Consider the following 21,832-nt stretch of genomic DNA (forward strand, 5'->3'; position numbering starts at 1 on the left):
CTAATGCACGCTCTCAAGGCGTTCCCCCTGTGTGAAGGCGTCACATTGTGTAGTCATATCTCATTAACTTACATAACGGGGGGCAATTGAATGGAGCTATACTCACAAACAAAGACGCTTAACAATGGGGTGGTTAAGGGAAGTAGCGTACACAAGGAGGAGCGCGTATGATGACTTATGACTCATGATCCATGACACGGCGTCTCTCGTGGCAGAGGAGGCCCCTGAATCATTGCTACTGCATGTGTAGAGGATCTGCGCATCGACCCTCCCCCACTATCTTCTTCCTGTTTTTCATGGTTGTCTGCGTGCTCCTGCCTATACAATACCAGCTGTGTCTGGAGACATTCCAGCTCCTACTATACTGCGCCCCTCATAAAACCATGAGTGTGGGCCAGAGGAGCTGATAAGCAGAACAGTGAGGAGACACAGCTTCTCAATGCATCCTGGAAGATCTGCTACCCAGGAGGCAGTCCCAACGATGACTTAAGCTTAAAAGAATGGATCTAGATCTGCATTTACATATAGTCTAATTTCGAAAATATTTTTCATGGTACCCTATTAAAAATGTACAAAAATGTATAAACACCAGAAAAAACACAAATTAATTTGAAAATGTAGTGTTAATAGTGTCATATTTAACATTTCTTAAAGTATATGATATTAAACTTAGGTGCACTTTAACCCAGTAGCTTAAATGTCACATTAGTAATGATCCAAAATGATTGTAACATGCAGTTCTGACAATTCAGCAGTTCATTTAAATAAAGTAGTGAATTGGTTCTTTTCTCTTTTTTTTTTTTAAGTAAATGGTCCAATACTTCTTCCTCATATGACAGAAGTGTGTAATTTAGTCACAATGTACAACCAGGGTGAAGATTATTCTGGTAATTCATGATGATCAAATCATTTAAAAGAAAAGCTGAATTTGGCATATTCAACATACCAGCTTTTTAAATTTAAATTGCTCTAAACTATCAAAGAGTGTTTGCACACGAACAAATGCCAGTGTGTGTACAAAAGTGTGTATTTCTGCATGAACAAAGCACAGAATTCCATATAAAAACATAATCCTACAATGGCCTCTAGTGGTCAATTTGCACAACAGCACTGACTATACACGGCATCTCAATGCAGAGCAACACAACTGTGTTACATTGAACAGTGGAAATTATCTTGATGGTAATGATGTCATTTCCGTACGAGTGTGAACTCTGAGTGTAATAATAGTTGTGACACACAGTGGCTCTTCTTCTCTCTCTTATCACTACAGGCTGGTTAAAGGTCAGAACTCACACGGACAATATGAGTCTGGTCACTATGAGTCTAAACACACCCGAGGGTTTGATTCAGACTTGAATCGCAGGCCTGAAGCTGAAACACTTTGTCTATATGTATGTAATTACACTGATATGTTGACCTGGTTATGGAGAGACAACTCGATTTACTGCTTCATTAGGACTCTGAGGGTTTGGCTGCAGAGTCAAATTATGTGGAAAAATGAGCGTCACCAACTTTAAACCAGTGAGGAGAGCTCATATAAGGCAAACATGGGAGAAAAAGCATCAGTTTAAGATCTTTTAATATGTATTAAGACATTTTTTCTTTTATTTCAAATTTGATTTCTTCTATTTTGTTGGAGCAGGGACACAGTATCAAACGTAAAATGAAAATGTATTTTTCGTGTTGAGCAATAAAAACATTTTATAACCACCTCACCTGTGTGTGCTGCTGCCAGGTGAACACACACACAGCCCAACGGCCACTCAAGACTCCCTATCACCATTACTCACTGACAGGTATGCTGTGTAGATCATGGCGTGGCTTCAGCGTCCACACGGACCTGAACCTTGCTCCCTGAGAGTTTCACAGCCATAAGGTGGAAACTCGCTGCTCACCTGCACTTTCAGGAAATGAAGCTTTCATCCATTTCACACACAGACACATCACACAGTAAGTCTGTTCAACTGGATATGTTGTGACTACGGATTATTGTGTTGTGAATGCAGAGAGTCTACACACGTATGTGATTTCACAAGAGTTTTATGTTAAATTAGATAAACGTAAAGCCAGCATGTATCGCATTAACGATTTTCTTCTACTGTAAGTAAGTGACACCATGTTTGTACTATATTATACTAATAAAAGGGATAAAACTGGATGATGTAGTTCTGACATGGCTTTTGTCCACATACAGAAATATGAAATAGAAGATTGAATACATTTGTAAATGTAACCTTTCTTTTAAATGGTACAATATTCCTTTAGGCAAAAAAGGCAAAACTGCCGCCTTAGATTTACCTTATTTGTGTTTTTTTCATGATTTTATAATGCTGCTTGCCCAAAACTACAGAGAAAAACTAAAAATAAGATCAAAAGTAACCATTTCATCAAATAGTAATAGAAAATAACTGAGCCATACCATCAGCAGGCGCCAACATCCAAAAATCCACTCACTATTCTTCTTCTGCTTTCACTACAAACCAATGTGTGCACGTGTACAAATGTGACTTTTATTTTTTAGAATATAATATGCAGGAGTCTTTTCTGAACAGTGTGTTTCAGCTGTTTCTCCTTCTTCTTACAGGTCAGCAACACAAACATGAGTCTGTCCTGGAAATCACGGGCCATGCTCCTCCACATCTGTTTACTTCTGTGTGCACAAGGAGGTCAGACTTGTCTTTTTATTTATTCAGTTTATCACATAAAATATGTGTAAACCTGCAAATTTAAGAATAACGGACTGCTTGATAAAGTTTGCATTTTTACAATTCATGCGTCGTTTTGCCCAGGTACAGTGAATAATGTTCCATTTCAAACAAACAAAATTTAATTTAATATTACCTTTACAAATAGAAGATGGTTGTGGTTGAAATGGAAAGATTGCACTAGATCAGGGGTCGGGAACCTTTTTGACTCAGAGAGCCATGAAAGCAAAATATTTGCAAATTTATTTCAGTGAGAGCATAGTTAACTAAATGTGAGTATAATAAGCCTCTTTTAGATAATACTCACCATTAATGCGACTTCTGGTTCTTGTGGACCCTTTTATTGGCAGAACAGCAAGACTTTCTTCGCGCAGTGTGTCACAGCAGCACGTCAGGTTGGACTGGTTTATTTTGTGCACATACTCTTACTCTAATTAATCATTGCTGCTGTCCCAGAGAAAAAAATGCATGCAATCAAACCAAGCTTGTCAGTCAGAATGTAAGAAGTCGTACTCATTCCTGACTGTTTTCATTTTTCTCTGAAGCAACAACAGTGGGCAAACAATCCCATACTAACCCATACATGACCTTATAGCTTTAATGTTTCAGCGATTTGTTCGGGTGAATGTTGTGTTTGAGTTTCAGTCATATCAAAAACCAGCTAAACAAGACCAGTGCCCTGCATGTGTAACATTTATGTACCTTGGGCAAACACAAATGCATCTCACGTTCTAAAAGGCCGTGCCCAATGGCCCCAATCAATCAGTAACATACGAGTGGCTTTAAACAAGTGGTATCAAATTGCATTCCAGTGCATCAGTTACTGATGTGGCTCAACATCTGCATTGTACACAAATGCCTCTCTATAGCATATAAATTTAATTTAGGCCCCAAGTCTAAAGGGCTTTCATGGGCGACCTCATGCTGCCATCTACATCTGTCCATCATGATGTCGGTAGCTCCTCCAAGGCCTGGAACAATTCACCTCATGACTTTGAAGGCAGCCAAATGCAGGTCTCTGGTCCTGAGAAAAGGTGTGAGTGGTTCAGTTTTAGCCTGGGAAGGCCGCAGATAGCAACAGTGGCAGAAAAGTCAGTCAAGAACCTGTTACATGTTGGCAAATTTGTTAGTTATATTTTGTTTTGGGAGTCACGTCTTTGTCATTTCCTGTTTTATTTTGGTGAGGGTTTAGGGTTTCCTGTTGGCCTGCACTTCGTCTACCTTGTCCTTGTCTTGTCTGATTACCTTAAGTGTTTGCACCTGGTATCACTCCCTGATTGTCAGCACCTGGTCCCCTTTCCCTTTCCCCTTCTTAAGTCACTCACTAACCTTGCTCATGTTTAGCGAGTAGAATCTAAGGATGTGGCAGGCACAGGAGGTGGTAATAAGAGCAGAAGCAAGGCTGCGGCACAACACCCTGAACGGCCCCAGGGTAAAAGAGAAGAGCAGGCTGAGGCAGGATGAAGTATGTGCAGAAATGGAGGAAGAACTCCACAGCAAGATGGCAAATATGTATCATCATGGCACCGGGACCAGGGGAGAGTGTGCAGAACAGTGCAAAGTCCCCTGGCCAGAGCTCTGGAAAGCTGAACCGCTGCACAACAAATTCCTCATCCAATCGGCGTATGACATTCACCCGGGCCCAGCCAACCTTCACCTACAAGGCATGACGGGCTCCTCGGCCTGCCAACTGTGCCTGAAGAAGGGAACATTGGAACACTTGGCACCCTGACCAGGTTATGGGCAGATGCAAACTGCACTGCCATCAAACTAATGCCCTCCCCAAACAATACACCTCCTTCATCAGGTCTGGGAGTGCGAGGCTGTTTACCACCGCCCGCCGCTCCCTGTCGAACTGTGGAAACAGTTGAAGAATCCAACACCACATTGCAGCTACGCTCAGACATCGTTTTAACATTTGAAACAACAAAGCAGGTGGTCGTATTGGAGCTTCCCATCCCCTATGAAGACAGGATTCAGGAAGAACATTTGTGGAGAAGAGCAAAGTATGCACAGGTCATGGTTGGAGAACCCAATGGGAGGCACTCACTGACATGGTTTCTCACGCTCCTTGGGAAAAGAGGACTGCAAAAAAAGAAGAACCATGCTTAACATTATGGAGGCAGTAGAAAACGCCTATGGGTGGGTGTGGATCCAGAGGGGGGAGATCTGTGTAAATGCACAGCTTGGACAGAGGTCAGGAACTCATCACTGCTGGCTGGGTCGCATGGGTTGCCTTTAAAAAGCCTTACATTGTATTGAGACATTGCAACATAGGTAACAGCAGCTCAATGTTAAGCGACATAGTCAAGCGAAATGTGCATTTAAACTCAAATCCAGTCCCGGTACTGTTGTGCAATGCAAGAAGCCAAGATATAAATGTAAATTAATAAACACTGAAAAAATGTTTTATACACCATATGATAAAAGCGAGTTTGCGTCACAGCCAGGTCACAGCATAAAAAAATCACAGTAAGAAATAATTTTATTAACAATTGTTGAGTTTCCTCAATTTCAGTGATGAACTTAATTGCTGTGATTAACTCTATTCCTCAAATATAATTTCTACATATCCCTTTCTGTGTGTTCAGTGATGTTGCAGCAGTTCTTGCTGCGTCCGCAGAATTCAACAGTGCTGCATGGCACGGATGCAAGCTTCCAAGCCGAGGTGGATGGAAGCTGGCAGGTCATGACCTGGCACGTCCGAGGGTTTCTGGTTCTCTCTGTCCCTGTGAATGACAACGTAACCTCATCCTCAGAGCAGTTTTCTGCCAGATTCTGCTCGGCCGGTGACACCCGCTGTGTGGAGTTCACCATCCACAACGTCACCCGCAGAGAGTCTGGGCCGATCATGTGCACTGTGCTGGGGGAGTACGGATCGAAGACTGCACAGCTTTATGTTGAAGGTAAATGAAGTAAACACACAGGTTGTGCTTATACAGTATACACTGTTCGACCAATACAAGGTCGCATGATCTAATAAATAAATATTTCATGTAGTTCTTACAGTACAAGCCTTTGGGAGCAGTGTTATGATCTGTGTTTGCGTCAGTTCTATCTTAACATTCTAAATGACCAGTGGTTTTAAAGTATATTCAAAGATGAATGCCAGGATTCATCAGGCTCAGATTTTAAAGAGTGTGGTTCAGGAAACACGAGACATCATTTTCATATATGGATTGGCTTCTACAGAGTTCAGAGAGTAAGCCCACTGGGGATGTGTTGGAGAAGACTCCACATACTGGTCCAACTCCCCTCTCATAAATACAAGATCTTGGTGAAAAGTCAATGCAACTCGGCTCTGAAATTTTAACTTTATGGAAACAATGTCACAGCGAATGCATGACACCACCAAGCTAAAGGCGGTGTGACAAAATATATACCGTGTAACATTTATTTGGTCAGGCAGTGTACGCTCCTTCATTCAGCAGTCCCACTGATGTTATAGTGAATGCATTATGTAGTATGAAAACAGTGGTGTAATACCTGGGACATACTGTGGAGGGCAGCAGTGTGCTCATTTTCTCTGCAACTCACTGAGCAACAATCTGAAGAATCAGACATTAAGCTTCAGCTTCCTGTGATCTTGACAAGACATTTTTCCCCAAGAAGCTTTAATATGCAAGAAAAAAATGTATAATTTCTTCAGTTGATAATTAGCAGGAATCTAAATGTGCCTTTGTGCATGTGCACACGCATGCCTTTCATCACAACGTGAAACCATGGCCCTTGTAGGACTCATTATCTCTCATATCACCTTCACTGGAGAGCAGTGTTCCAGAGTGGATGAGAAAAAACCCACCATCTTATCCATGTGGTCAGATCCTCTGAGCATTGCAGCTTTTTGTTAAGGCAAACAGAGAATAGCTATTGTTGCCTCTGTAATGAGAAAGTGGATTTGTTAAAGAGGGGGTCAAGTCGGATACACTGTAGTCTACAGGTTATATATAAACCAAAGAAAACAATAGTTCCAGTAGAATTCTTTTACATGTATTTTATGTTGGAGTAAAATCTTTCATTACAAGTTTTCTTCAGGAAACAAAAGGAGGCTTTGATATACAATAGAACATGTATACAGTCCCACAAATGTTTCTTTTCTGCAAACCACGAGTTACATTTGCAGATTGTGAGCAGATCAAATGTTTGAATGTGGAGTTTTGGCAAATTGGTTCATATACATCATCTCAACATTTCTAAACATCCACATCTTTCATTATTATCCCAACCGCGATAACTCAAAGTGCCAACTCCACAAAGCAGAGGCATCGTGAATAAAAGAAAACAAGATTGAGTAAGGTTTAAATGCAATAATGTCCTGTTATGACACATATTGGAGTACATAAAGTGACATCTTGTACAGTATTTGAGGCAACATTCTCTCGTTGGAGTTGGGTTGTGTGCAAGAGAAACATCTGTCAGGCAGCAAACCACACTTTAGAAACAAACGTTTGTGTGTTTTTGCTCTGTGACGACAAATTTTTAATGTTTTTACAGTATAAGGACATGACAATCTGTTTATGTCGCAATGCATTGTGTTTTTCAAAAAAACACAATCTTTTTCTAGGCTTAAACAGATGCTTTTTGTGTCTAAACCTAAAAACACCCAGAACCAGGAAATGGTTATCCTCACCCTTTTGTGCCTCACAATGCCAACATGCTATAGAGCGCCACAAGTGAAAACGCATTGTGTCACCGACACCGCTTCTCTCCATGCACAAACCTGACCGTAATCTGAAGCTAATCTCATAGTGAAATATCTAGATATCTCATCCTGCGAATGGCTATTGATCGTGAAGATGCCGGAGCCCTTTCTCATGCCGCTGATTAGGACTTCCCTGATAAAGAGACATATTCACGTGGCATGTACTAAAGCTAATAAATCCACTTAATAGACCTGCCATTGAGCACATTGATTGCTCTTCTGCATGTGGGCGTTAATGAGGGACACTGACAGTTCAAAAGCAAAGTTTAACAGACCCCAAGTCTTGTGAAGAATACAGAGGGCTATTTCACAAAAGCAGAAGAAAAGATAATCCAAGATTACTGAGAATGTCACGCTTGACCTGGACGAATCATTAAATCCTGGCTTTATATTTACACAGAACAGCAAATAATAAAATGAAGCTTTTATTCAAAATGGGAAACATAAATGCAGAGAGTCACTTGATGCATTCTTTATTTAATCTCCATTGTCCCTGTCTTTTTTTTATCTCAGAAACTGGTACAATCAACATCCTGGGAGGGAACGTGACTGCAACACAGGACCAGGAGGTGGCGTTCCAGTGTGTAACCAACACTTGGTTCCCTGCACCCACTATAACCTGGACACTGAATGGACACGCTGTGGACAGCAGCCTGCCCAACACCACCAGTGTGGCAGATGGGGATTCCTTCAACTCCACAAGCATTCTCAAATTTCATGCAGTTGGCAACACCATAGTGGCATGTCATGCTACTGTGCCAACATCAACAAACCCACTATCCAGCTCTGTCTTCTTGGGAGTTGGTAAGAAAGTTTACTTTTTTAGCAACCACCTTCCTCCCACACTTTCTGCTATTCCAAGTTTGGAGCCAGAAAAATATGATCAAAGCCCTTCCCCATGGGCTTGCTGTGAGGAGATGCTCAAGCCCACTACACACACGCACACGCACACACACGCGCACGCACGCACACGCACGCACGCACACACACACACACAGAGCATGCTCAAGAAAGTACACTTTACCAAACTCCCCAATCAGTGACTGCCTTGGGAATGGAGCTGAATTAACAACTGGTTCGATGCAGCAACACAACCATAAAATTTAAATAAATTAACCACAGCAGGAATATATGAAAGGTGATACGATTATAGCGTTCACCACCTACCTTACAAACACTGGATTAAAATACAACTGATCCAGTGGCTTTAAAGTTACAGTCTGGTTTGTATTTATATAGTGCTTTTTCTAGTCTAGTCACTCAAAGCGGAGGGAGGCCACTAAACCACTACGGCAAAATATGAACAATGCAAAGATACAGAATTAGACAATCACAACTATAAGGTGCGCACGCTATTAGGAAATTAAACTTAGCTGACCTTAAGACTTAAACTTGCTCGCTTCAGCGCAATGAAGCGGATCAAGAGAGAGAGAGAGAGGGAGAGGGAGAAAGAGAGTCTGCTGCAGAGACGATTGTCATTAGGTTCTGTGTTTTTGTCAGACAGACAAAATATTTGATGTGTCAAAATGACAGATAGAAATAAATCCGTCAATGATGGCGAATTCTCGGTTAACAAGAACTATGTAGATGTTCAGCAAGACTGTGATAATGGACCCTTTGCACGGCAGCTATTTTGACACAGCATTCATTGATCGCTTATGTCTGTGATTTTCCAACTGTAGCCTTTCAAAATGGCTGCTAAGGATACCTTGATGCCACTCTCCTCCCGTAAGAAAACACTGCTCCTCGGGCTCCTGTGAGTGCTCCACCTGTTATGTGGCCAATCAGAGCAGACTGTTTAACAGATTGAGAGGGAGACTTGAAGAGACAGGAGCAATGACCATGCATTCAGAGGCTGAATGGATTTGCTGTAGTAATTATGGACTGAATAGGGGAACTGATGCTTTTTCTCAACATTAGGGCATGTGAACATTGACCAAATTTCATACATCTCATTACAAAAAAAGAGGCTTTGATTCCATTTAAACCTCTTATGTGCTTTGAATGACACAGTAGCCATGACAATAACAGCCATGTACCAGACTGTAAGGTTTTACACAGGTACCACAGAGCTGTTATGATGTTTTGTGTTTGGAAGCAGTTCAGGTGGGTCACAGATGTTGTTGTATTGGTCTCTACTGGATCTATGTAATGTGCTTTTCTTTACAGTGTCTCTGAAATGTATTGTGACTGCCTTTCATATTGCAGTTCCCAAGCCTCCTGACTGGACTGTGCTGATCGCTGTGGTCCTGTCGTTTGGATGTTTCGCTCTGCTGGTTTTGCTCATCCTGGGAATCATCTTCTGCTGCAAACGCAGAAAAGAAAAACGTGAGGCTCATTAAAACACAACTCAAACACAGACTTGTGCGACAAGTTGTTCAGAATGAAACTGTTGTAATTTGTTACTTCCCATTTCCCCTCCAGAATCAACCTACCAAGATGAAATGACGTGAGAAAACACTCAAAATGAAAAGACATTCTTTAAATACTAAGCAGCTTTGATGTGTTTCTTCAAATGCTGTGTTTACCTTCGTGTGTAGACGCAGAGTTAGGACACTGAGCCAGATAAGTAGTGTCAGTGTGCCTGGACAGAGCCGGGGTCAGGTGAACACAGGATTTGAACTGGAGGGTCAAACAAGTAAGTCTAACGTGTGCATGTACATGGTTTTCAAATTGCATAAATACTTTAATTGTTATATCTCATTAAATACAGTATAGTACTTCTAGTCATGGCTAATTTGCAGTCATTTTCCCTTGTTAGACTTGTGGGATGTAAGTGTAACAGAATATATGTACAGCAGACATATAAATGCATAAAAACTAACTAAAAGATGATCTGAAAAAATGGAATTAAGAACAGTAGCTGAACGTAACGACTATTGTGTATAAAACATAACTTGGTGTCCTCAGGTTTGTCTTTGTTTAAGCCATAGGTTTTTGCTTCAGTGTTGAACGTCTTATTAAAAAGGTATTCCAAACCTTTAACTGAGAAAGAACTGTCCAAATGCTGTTTTGCACTTCAGTCTCCTCAAATATCACCTTTTTAGAATCAAATCTAGCTTTTTTTCACACACAACCATCAGATATTATAAAGTCCAACCGTCTCTCTGGCTCTTGTCTCTGTCCACAGGTGTCCAAGCTCCGAGTGAACTCTCGGACCACAGCTCGCGCAAGGAAACTGTTTATGCGGTAGGTGTTGCAGTGTCGTTGGGTAATGTGCCATCAGTGTTTGCATGCAGTTGTGTATACATAAACCCTTTTATATCAGGGGATGCAAGAATTAAGAGGTGCTTCAGAGAGAGATACAGTGTTTGGTGGATACAGCATCAGTGGAATTGAGGGTTCTTCTTTTCCCTTGGCTAGTGCACATATTTATCTTTGGGATGGGATCAATAGAGCTGTAAGATATTAAGTGGTAATGACGTCTAACCCGTCATTGTGGAAGGATGTTTTAGTTGTAAAGTATTCACAGCAGGATCAAGAACAAAATCAATTATGATACATGTACAGGTATTTAGGCCGAAAACCAAAATCATAAAGCAGATAATTGAGATGTATACTTCTGGAAACATGCTGCTATGTGCATTCTAATGTGAACCACTTTGTATTTAAAGCCAAATCCAACCCCCTGATGACTGTACAAATGTACCATTTTTTTCAAGCCAGTGCATTGACCACCGGCATGCACTGCAGTATGACCTCTCAGGAACAAACTGAACTGAAGCCCCTCATTAGGATCACTCCACAAAGTCCTATGTGTTATTTTAAATTGGGCATCCTGCCTCTAAATCATGTCACTGTTTGTCAGTCACGCACCATGCACAGGAGAAACTGTGCAGAGTGCAGAGTCTCTGATTGGCTGCTCACGCTGAGGACTTCCCTTTTTAAAAGCCTTCCGAGGTGATCATTTACATTGATCAACCATGAGAATGTATCATGGTACTAATCACTGGGTATGTTATTTATCAGCCTCTGTACAGACAGCTGAATCACTCACTGCTGATGATTGTTGATCACTCAACTTAATTTAAACTACTGTAATGGATGAGGTAGCTCACAAACACATATGCATTCAGGGCTCACAATGACGGCTTATTAATGGCCTTTTTCATTTGAATAATGCACAACAGTTACATATTTTATGTGTTATATAAACTTTGTCTTGAAAAAGCATGGGATGATGGTGGTGGTGATAATGAATGTGCACTATATGCAGATCCTATTTTGAGAAGCAAATGAGATGTATTACTAATGTAAACTTGCTTTTTCCCCCCCCCCTCCATTCTTTTAGATGCCTGATATTGTCAACAGTAACGTCCACGTTTATGCCAACTCTGTGAATCAATCGGGCATCAGGAAACACAGACATGTTACCATAGTGTAAGGGCAGACAGAAGACAGCAAACACACCTGCACTCGCTTCTCTGAAGCTTAAAGCAAACCATGGGATGTAAAGACTGTAGAAAGGTGGGAAGACTGAAGGCTGGACTAAAGTCAATGTTCCCTGTTTGTCTTGACGTTGTATTGGCAGAACGTACGGTCGGAAACAAGTAGAACACATTTTTTTTGGAGTCGCGTCATGACATCGGACATTTCTACATGTTTCAGCAGTAAAAAAACAAGTATCTTACTGATCACAGTAACAATGGACCTGTTCAGTTAATGTACGTCAGTACAGTGTGACAGTGTACCCCGCCTATCGCCCGATGTAGCTGAGATTGGCACAGCACCCCCCCGCAACCCTCTGGTGGAGGATAAAGCGGTAGATGATGACTGTCCAGAGTATCATACTTACAAGATTCAAGAAAAAAATGTCAGCTAGTTCAGAGCAAGTTTCTGTTGTCGACACTGGAATCATGTCTGCTACTATAAAATGATGTTCTTTACTCTTTGATTACATTTAGATTACCAGGCTGAAGTGACTCAAATCAGATTTTTGTACATCATATGAACCAGTATATCCAGTGAAAAATGGTCATATCAGAATTGAAGTGGCTTTTTGCCTAAACACATGCATCTGCATTGGTCAGATTTAAATCTAATTCACTACAGATAACAGCACAAACCAGAAAAAAAAGCCACATAATCAAATACAAAGACACTACAAAGAAGGAGACTCACAAAATGTGAAGTTGATGAGGAGATATGAAGATAATGTCCAATTCAACATGAAAGATAATTTGAAAAATGAGTCTGGCCGTGCATCAGAAGAAATGACGTCTATATGACGGGTTTGCTTTGAGTTAAACGCACTCTCTGAGTCACTTTGTGTCAGCGTGACATGCTGAGGCTGTTTGTCCCGTGTCTTGACGGTGAATGAGACTCTTCTTTTAAAGCCGGCTCTAAGAACCCTTCAAGTCTGGGAAAGCCAACACTAAATCTGATTACCTGCTCTGTTTACTCTGTGTATCCACCTTGGAAATGACATTAGTGCCATTAATGTTCTCCTCAATTTAGCTTCTCTAACATGTGATAAATAGCACCAAAGATCTTTTTCTGTCTTAATCTGTATTTCCTCTGTTGTGAGAAGACAGTGTTTGTGTGTGTTGACCAATTATATCGTAATTTGATCCCGTTTTGAGCAGAGGAACATTTCTCTCATGGCTCACAGACTCTACAGACAATTACTTAAGCAGCATGTTGGCACTGGCTGAAAGTTAATGAATAGAACCAATAGAATGAATAAATAGAGCTGTGGTAATGACTATTGATAAGCCATATATAGTGCGGGTTGTCAAGCCACTCAGGCTTTTAAGGACTCGCTCTAAGCAGTTTTACCATTGCATAAGGAAGGTCTAGCAAATTCATGTAGCACAGCAGCCTCCAATCATCAAATTGGCTCTGCAGGGAACTGGGATGGCACGTATGTCTCCTGCTGGCATCAGGTGAAATGGTGAGTGAAAAGTAATGGAAAGCATTAAGTGTTTTAAGTGTAAAATATGGCTTCTAAGTGAAAGCAGCAAACTCGCCTTCAAAATCACTCCTTTTGAGTGAATTATCATTTGGAACATTTTAATGTTTAAATCTCACTGTGATGAACTCTTAAACATGATCACACTATCTTATTTAATCTCTTTATTTAGTCCTTTCAGTGTGCTGAGTTCTAAGGAGTGCATGCAACATTAATCAAGGTTGGTTGATTGATGTTGCCATGGAGATGCTTCCAGTTTCTTTGGCTGCACAAGGATTTATCTCAGCTAACAAAATTTGCAGCGCAGCTTTGAGGACACGTCAAAAAACGGTCACGTATCGCAGCAACGTAGACCTGCAGTAATTACAGCAGGAATTAAGTGTGCAGAAAAATATTAATATTTTAATATGTTTGTAAAACAAAAAACAATGCATAATGTATTGCACTGTGTTGTCTTCATCATACTAAAAACCTCGCCTCTTACAGCAAAATGCACTGATCAAGACCGACAAAGACGACTCCTCAGAGCAGCAACTCTAAAAATAGCCGTTCTTGAGGCAGCAGATATTATACTATAAAAGCCTCCATAATATAATAAGAGTCAGGATGAAACAAGATGAATTTGAGGGAGGAAGAGAGAAGGAAAGGGAGAGAGCACACTTGGCATGTACCTAGTAATGGAAACCCTGCAACTTAGATTGCAAAGAGAGGCCGCAGAGGAGTGCTCACTTTGTCAGGTTGTCAATATGTCCTCGGGACACGGGGCAGAGTAAGTTGAGAGCGAGTTTGCAGAGCTGAACCATGCGAAAGCCAAAATGTTCACCAGCTGCTACACACTGAGCACATCCTCAAGTATAGACATGTCTATAGGGTTCTCTTATTTTTAGTTTAACATCTTATTTTTATTTTAACATCTGCGACATCCTGATTTCAGAGAAGACCTTATATTAAAAAAACAACTGAAAATGGCCCAAACCCTTGGATATGCAGCTTAAATGTGCTGAGAAATCTGTGAAAGACACAGAAACACATGGGTGTAACACAGTGTTTCCCAAACCTATTATACCAAGTACCACCTGAGCAAAATATTGAGCCCTCGAAGTAAAACCATTATGACCACCGTTAAAATACAGTGACCGAACAAAGTCAGCAACATGCTTGTCCCAATAAGATAATCTCATCATCCTCCTCTTCCTCACAGGGTAGCCAATCACATTTCTGTGTAGGCTTAATGCATTTGTATGTGCAACTAATTCATTAAACTCATTCAACAGTACACAAATGTTACAACTGGATTTCCATTTTTGTCAATAAAAACCTGCAAGTTTAGTTGTAGAGAAGTAAAAAAAGTTTGCTAGTAGTTACAACTGAGAAAAACATTCATTACATATGTGAGGCTTGCATTATTGACATCATGACAATGGCTACATGACCTCTGCACTGAACCTGCATTTATCTACTGGACTAAGGTTAATTTCCGAGGACCTGCACAACTATTGCACCAAACCAGTTAGCCATGATGTGTAAACGTGTGCATTATCAAAAGTTTAGTTATCGCGTTAGTTTAGGTTTAAAGTCAAGTTAAGTTCTTGTCTCTTTTGGTGTGGGTTTGATTTTCAGTTCCCCTTTTATTTTGGTAAATGTCATGTCTTCCTGTCTTGTAGTTTCCTCAGTTGATTTGACACATCTCCCCTAATTCCCTCATGCGCTTCACCTGGTGATCGTTAAGTAATCACTCGCACCTGCCCTTGATTCCCTCTCTCTTTTTGTCAGAGTTCAGTCTAGTTTAGTTTTTCCTTCTACTGAGACGTGGTTTTGATTTGCCTGTTTTTCTCAAGAGGAAAATAAATGCTCTTGAATCATTCATCGTGTTTCCTGTCTTGTGAAATGCACAAGACAGGAAACACAAGTCCAAGCAGTGTATTCACCGTTTCTAACAAGGTTATCTTTAACCTACTCAGCAAATTGCAATATAAGGTGAGTGTAAAAAGCTATTAAGGAAAATATTGCTCCTGGTTAAAAACATTCACAGAATTTTAACAAGAGCCTAACCTAAGTTATTTAGAAACATTTATCAAAAACATAAAGACATAATAAATGGGGACTAACTAAATAATGCATGTATCTTCGCCATTGCAATGCTCAGGAGATGAGCTTTAATTCAAGCAGGTGATGAGATTCTGTGTGTGTGTGTGTGTGTGTGTAAGGGCAGTCCAAATAAATCGATTCTCTGGCTGACTGGTGATCAATTAGTCTCAAAACGTGGATCCTCAGGGACTCTCTCTCTGCTGGATCTCCACGCAGCAGAGAGCTCTGATTAAAAAGTGACTGATTTATGCCAAGTCAGCCTGATTAATGACACACACACAATTAATAACTACTAGTATAAACCCAATGTTAGGTTGTAGTCTGAGATTGTTGTTCAGTGAAGGAGGAGCAGCCAGAGCAACAGAAGAGAAGCTTTTAATACAGAAACGCTCACAGTTTAATTTACTATATCAAACATTTTTACTGTGTTTAGATAAAAAAGACACACACTCCGCACTCCTTCTAAAAGCCTCTATAAAAGGGATCATACTGTTGCACTGGGCGAGAAATTCTTTTATTACACCGCACACGGCCTGCGTAGTTTATTCTGAAACAGCTCAGCACTTTTATTCTCTGTAGAGCAGAGACGCTCGGGGTGCTGTTTCAACTGGATTTGCTGATAATAATAAAACAAGTCAACGCTGCACCGGGGAAACGGTTTACTGTAAAAATGAGAAACGCTCTGCTCAAATGTGTCCAAGATACGCACACATTTAAAAACGTGAAATAAATCGTATTAAATTCTCCATTTCCCTTAAGTCAACAGTTGTTGTGCAGAGTATGTCCCACCTCCTTTTAAACTCAAATGCTGTAGTTTTTACAGATGGAGAGCAGAAATCTGAATAATCTGTAATCTGTTTTCCTCTAATGATTCAGTAGCCTCAGTATTTCTATCCTCAGTGGTGGACAGACCAAGAACTGTACTTTCAACATTAAGTGAAGAAAAAAACATCTTTGTTTCTCACAGAGCTGCACATAAATCACACAGTAATCATTTTAAAACATGGTTTTCCAATGGAAATGAGAAAAATTATGTTAAAAATTCCCTCTGATATCGCGAATCATATCACAATTCCTGTTAAAATAATCACATTTAGTTACTTATTCAAAACCGTTAAGCTCTACTTTGGATGTTAAAGACTTTATACAAACAAGAAGGTGTGTTCAAATGCTGTTGCTTATAAAAAATGTTAGGATTCAGAAGCTCTTTAAAATAATATATACATATAAAATATAGGCTGATATGAGTTTTATTGTGTAATACCTGAATAAAATCTACCTCAGACACTTGACGATGCTTTAATGCATCGTCTTTAAGTCCAGAATAGAAATAATAGAGTCCAATTGAAAATTAAACGTCCATCTGTATGTATGATCTGGAATCTACAGTAAATGATCTGACGGAGTGATTGATTGTGGTATTTCAAGGTGAAGTAAAAAGGGTGAGCGGGTGAATCCATTCGCAATCAGTCTCACTTCATTTAAATCAATTTGGAGCGAGGGTGAATATACGGTACAAGGGTTTTGGGGGATATCTCTATATTGATCCAATCAGAGGAGGATTTCTTCTTTTTCTGTGGTTCTTTACACCGACTCAGTTTATTTAATTACTGTGCATGAAATATTTCATCCTAATTTGTTTAGATTAACTTCATCATTATCAAATAGAAGGATGTGTTTTATTTCCTATTTCCATCAGTCAGTATATCTCACCAGTGTGGAAGCTCCTTTGTGCCACTTGAAAAATAAAACTAGAAATTAGAAATGGGTTTGATTTTCACTTCCCCTTTTATTTTGGAAAATGTCATGTCTTCCTGTCTCATAGTTTCCTCAGTTGTTTTGACACATCTCCCCTAATTCCCTCATGCACTTCACCTGGTGATCCTTAATCACTCGCACCTGCCCGTGATTCCCTCTCCCCTGTATAGTGTCCCCAGTTCCTTTGTCTTTTGCCATTGCGACGTTTATGCTCCTGGAGTTCATGTCAGGTCCCAAGTTTGTGTTGCACCTTAGTCAAGTCTTGTTTGTTCTCCTTCTGTTAAGAAGTGATTTGGTTTTATTTTAGCATAGTCTAGTCTAGTTTAGTTTAGTTTTCTCCTTCTGTTAAGAAGAGATTTTGCTTGTTGCCTGCCTTCTCAAGACTCTTGAACCATTCGTCCTGTCTCATGCATTTGAGTCCAAGCAGTGTATGCACCGTTCCTAACACTATCCCATTATTATGACTTCGTATCTCATACATATGACTTAGTGTCTCATTATCATAACTTAGTATCTCATTATTATGACTTAGTATCTCATAAATATGACTTAGTGTCTCATAATTATGACTTAATATCTCATTATTGTGACTCAGTATATCATTATTATGACTGCTGTACTACATATCTCATAATTATGAGATACTAAGTCATAATTTCGAAATAGTGTCTCATTATTATGACATAGCATCTCATAATAAATATCAAGCATATATTATGACTTAGTATGGCATCATTATGACTCGGGTATTGTTCTTTTTCCCCATATGGCAGAAACAGGCTTCCATACAACAAAGTGAGGGAAAGTCAGGAGGTTGGTGTTGAGTGCAGCGCTGGAGACAAGGAAACCCCGTATCTACTGGTTTTGATGGAGATGATATGTGAGGAGAGAGAGAGAGAGAGAGAGAGGCAGAGAGAGAGTGGAGCTATAAAAGCAGCCAAGCGCAGCGTTTTGGAGAAATCGAGATTAAGAAAGAAAGAAAGAGGACTGAGCTTCACTCACTGCCCGGTGCGCACCACACACTCCTGGATCCACACGCAGACGCAGCGCGACACAGCCATGAGTGAGGTAGGAGCTTCTTTTAGTCATGTAAGATGACATTTAAGCGTTCAGTTATTCTTCAGTCTCAAAAAATAAAAAGTTCTCAGAGCGCGATGTGCTGCAGGGAGTGTGGAGACATGCTGAGACGCATAAATATCAGTTGAATTATTGTCCAAATACACGCAAAAAGAGTCATATTAGCTTCATTTTTCATGTTGTGAAATGTTGTTATTTATAAATGTTGTTTGATGGATTGTGGTTTTGTTTTGAAGTGAGTGGGTTTTTCAGTGAGAGACCCACAGTTCTGCACATAACCACCGTTCATCTGCTGTTAAAGACACAACAGTGTATAGTGTTGTACTTGCTTAGAGCCACTGAACAACACAATCATATCAGAGTTTTCAGATATTTCTTCTTCTTAAATGTGAATATGGTCTGGTTTCTCCATGTAACAAAGAAACCATTAAAACTGAATCATTTTTGGTTTGTGGACAAAATAAGACATTTGAGAACATCCTTTTACCGACCAAACGAGTACTTGATTAATCGAGAAAATAACAGACAGATTAATCGATGATGAAAATAATAGTTAGTTGCAGCCCTGTTGTCAAATCAACCAAATGTAAAATGACAGAAGGTGTCAGAGTCTGTCTATTAGGGCTGCAAAACTTAAAAAAATAATAAAAAAATATCACAAGACAACCAGCCAAGTGCAATATCGGGATCGAAATACAATGCAATTATTTATCTGATGAGACAGAGCGTGTCCAAACAGAATTATGATGACATTCAGGATTCAAATGCAGGAATTAAATGGCCCAAAACTCTTTCTCTTCAGATGAGAAAATATATTTTTATTAATTTACAGACTGAATGACAGTAAAATTGAGTTAAATCGCTAATGAATAATGTCACAATTGCAATATTTTTGAGCCTGCAGAGACACTATATATGTAGCAGCTGTGTTTATATAAAACAACTTATGTATGCATATGTGGACTTGAAGAGAGAGGGGGGAGCTCATGTCGAGACCTGAGTGAGAGTCTTCACTGAAAAACAATTCAGTAGCAAAGAGCACATCCTTTCGTCACTGAATTATTCAAAGCTTGTGCTCAGCCGGAGAAATAAAGCACAGTGATAAGAGCGGGAGAGCTACAGACTCCGGCAGGACCTCATCATGACTTTGTCCAACTGCACTGACTAAAAGCATGTAATGTATTAATTGTGTCGTGTCAAACTCGTCCACTCCTGCACTCTCTCACACACACGCACACGCACGCTGCTGCAATCAATAATATGAGATAAAAAACATGAACCAAAATTGCTGTGATAAGGATTTGAGGACGAGATGTTTCCTTATCATCTAAACCGCGACCCCCCGGGTGCCTCGTCGGTCATTATGAATCTTTTATTGCAGACTCCTTTGTGTTGACAGTGGAGCTAAATAAATGAGGCGTTACACCGTCGAAAAGCCGGGAAATTCACTATCATCTAATGTCAGACACGACATTACTGTTTTTCTGAATAAATACTTTAATAGGAACGATTCTGCTCAGACCCACACATACTGTAGTTTTAGTGGCCTGCTGCTCTGCAGGTTAATTAAGCATTCCAGGCAAGTTTGGACCATTTTCAAGGAAAGAGAGAGAGAAAAAAATCGTTCTTAATCATCGCTCATCCCCCTGCTGTCAATATGGAAATGCCATGTCTTCATTCTCAATGGGCTTTTAAATATTGATAATATAATTGCAGGCAAGTATAATATTGACAAACAATAAATAGCCTTCACCGAGGATGCGTCATAAATACGGCTGAATGATCATAGGGAAAACATCCACGTGCTATTTGCAAGGACAAATATTACAAAGGCAATTTCATTTGCAATATTATTGTTAAGGTAATGCTGCTAGTTCAATATTGCTGTAGTTTAAAATGTAAGCGCAATAGAGTAGTATCACATGAGTAGCATTTAATGTAATGCAAGGGTGAGAACATAAAGATATGTTTTACACTCAAAATTAATAAATCATTCAGCCAAATATCCGTTAGATCCAAACCTCAGAGCACTGGTTGATTGATATATCTTTTTTAATTCTACATATAAGCATATATACTACATTCCGTTTGAGAATATCAGTATCATAATGATACTTTGCTGTGATTCTTGTGCAGAAATGAGGCCATAACCACGTCTCCTCTGGTGAGACAGCAGCTGATTTATGTTCTGTAGGATCCATAATCGTCAAACAGCTTGAGCCTCCATGTGGCGAAAGCAGCTTTAATGTCTCTTGCCTGTCACCATAGTAATAAACAGTGCAGCTTTTCCTCCAAGCTGCAGCAGACATGGATTCTATATTTTTCAAATAACGACAGTTCAGCATTAATGTTACACTACATAGAATAAACTACCCGTTAAATCCTGATTCTGGATTAAGATGCCGCGTCTGTCAAACTCACCCTCGGCGACTGCCTCTCATGTTTTGTCCATGTCAAACCAAGTCATGTGTGAAGTGGTGTGACGATCGCCCACTGTAATGAGTTCATTCATTCATTGTCTACAGTTTTATCCGTCACATGAGGGTCGCGGGGTCGCTGGAGCCGATCCCAGCTGAGATGAACAAGTAGTCAGAGTGTCAAATTAACCTCTGCATGTTTTTGGACTGTTGGAGAAAACTGGAGTAAACCCACGTCCAGAGGTGGAAATAATCTACTCAAGTAAAAGTACCACTATTTTGTACAAGTAAAAGTACTGACTCTTAAAATGAAGTTAAAGTAAAAAAGTAGCTTGTACTCCGAGTAGATAACTTATTTAGTTGGGGTTCTTTCTTGTGTCGTACAAAAAGGACAAGGGGACACAAATCTCACATTAATTGTTTTTTAATTAAAGCTAAACCTTTACAAAACCTTTACAAGTGCTGGAAAAATAAAACATGTCAACACACAATTTATCAGTCAACATGGGTCAAAGGTCACAAATTCTTTAAGTTTGTCACTCACTCAGGGACCTTAATTAGCACAAATTCACCTGTCCTCATCGTTCACCTGTCTTCATCCTTCACCTGTCCTCATCATTCACATGTGCTCATCATTCACCTGTCCTCATCGTCATCTGTCCTCATCGTTGATGTGTGCTCATCGTTCACCTGTCCTCATCGTTCACATGTGCTCATCATTCACCTGTTCTCATCGTTCACATGTTCTCATCATTCCCTGTCCTCATCGTTCACCTGTCCTCACGTGTGCTCATCGTTCACCTGTCTTCATCTGTCCTCATCGTTCACATGTGCTCATCATTCACCTGTCCGTCGTTCACATGTGCTCATCATTCACCTGTCCTAAGTTTGTCACTCACTCAGGGACCACAAATTCAATTCACCTGTCCTCATCGTTTACCTGTCCTCATCCTTCACCTGTCTTCATCGTTCACGTGTGCTCACCTGTCATCATTCTGTCCTCATCATTCACTGTGCTCATCATTCACCTGTTCTCATCGTTCACATGTTCTCATCATTCACCTGTCCTCATCGTTCACCTGTCCTCATCATTCATGTGCTCACGTTCACCTGTCTTCATCTGTCCTCATCATTCACATGTGCTCATCATTCACCTGTCCTCATCGTTCAT

General features: G+C 40.1%; 2 protein-coding genes across 5 annotated transcripts in view; both read left to right on the top strand.

The window, feature by feature from the left end:
* Nucleotides 1–1,776: 1,776 nt before the first annotated feature.
* Nucleotides 1,777–14,597, top strand: igsf5a (immunoglobulin superfamily, member 5a). 3 transcript variants are annotated; one of them, XM_044041339.1, is made up of 9 exons: nt 1,777–1,953; nt 2,588–2,669; nt 5,300–5,614; nt 7,924–8,214; nt 9,619–9,738; nt 9,835–9,859; nt 9,951–10,048; nt 10,541–10,599; nt 11,702–14,597. In XM_044041339.1, the coding sequence occupies exons 2-9, from the start codon at nt 2,603–2,605 to the stop codon at nt 11,792–11,794; spliced, it is 1,068 nt and encodes a 355-aa protein (XP_043897274.1). In that variant the 5' UTR covers nt 1,777–1,953; nt 2,588–2,602; the 3' UTR covers nt 11,795–14,597. The 3 variants fall into 3 exon arrangements, with proteins under 3 accessions (XP_043897274.1, XP_043897275.1, XP_043897276.1); XM_044041340.1 differs by lacking the exon at nt 1,777–1,953 and adding an exon at nt 1,966–2,022; XM_044041341.1 differs by lacking the exon at nt 1,777–1,953 and adding an exon at nt 2,066–2,107.
* Nucleotides 14,598–18,006: 3,409 nt separating this feature from the next.
* Nucleotides 18,007–21,832, top strand: part of pcp4a (Purkinje cell protein 4a) — a 34,419-nt gene continuing 30,593 nt past the window's right edge. The window contains exon 1 of one of the 2 annotated variants that reach the window (XM_044043051.1): nt 18,007–18,235. In XM_044043051.1, the coding sequence (XP_043898986.1) occupies nt 18,035–18,235 (201 nt within the window). In that variant the 5' untranslated portion in view covers nt 18,007–18,034. The remainder of the gene's footprint in view (nt 18,236–21,832) is intronic. The other variant, XM_044043053.1, reaches the window with a different exon arrangement.

This window comes from Solea senegalensis, linkage group LG13 (genome assembly GCF_019176455.1).
Source record: "Solea senegalensis isolate Sse05_10M linkage group LG13, IFAPA_SoseM_1, whole genome shotgun sequence".
Lineage (NCBI taxonomy): Eukaryota > Metazoa > Chordata > Actinopteri > Pleuronectiformes > Soleidae > Solea > Solea senegalensis.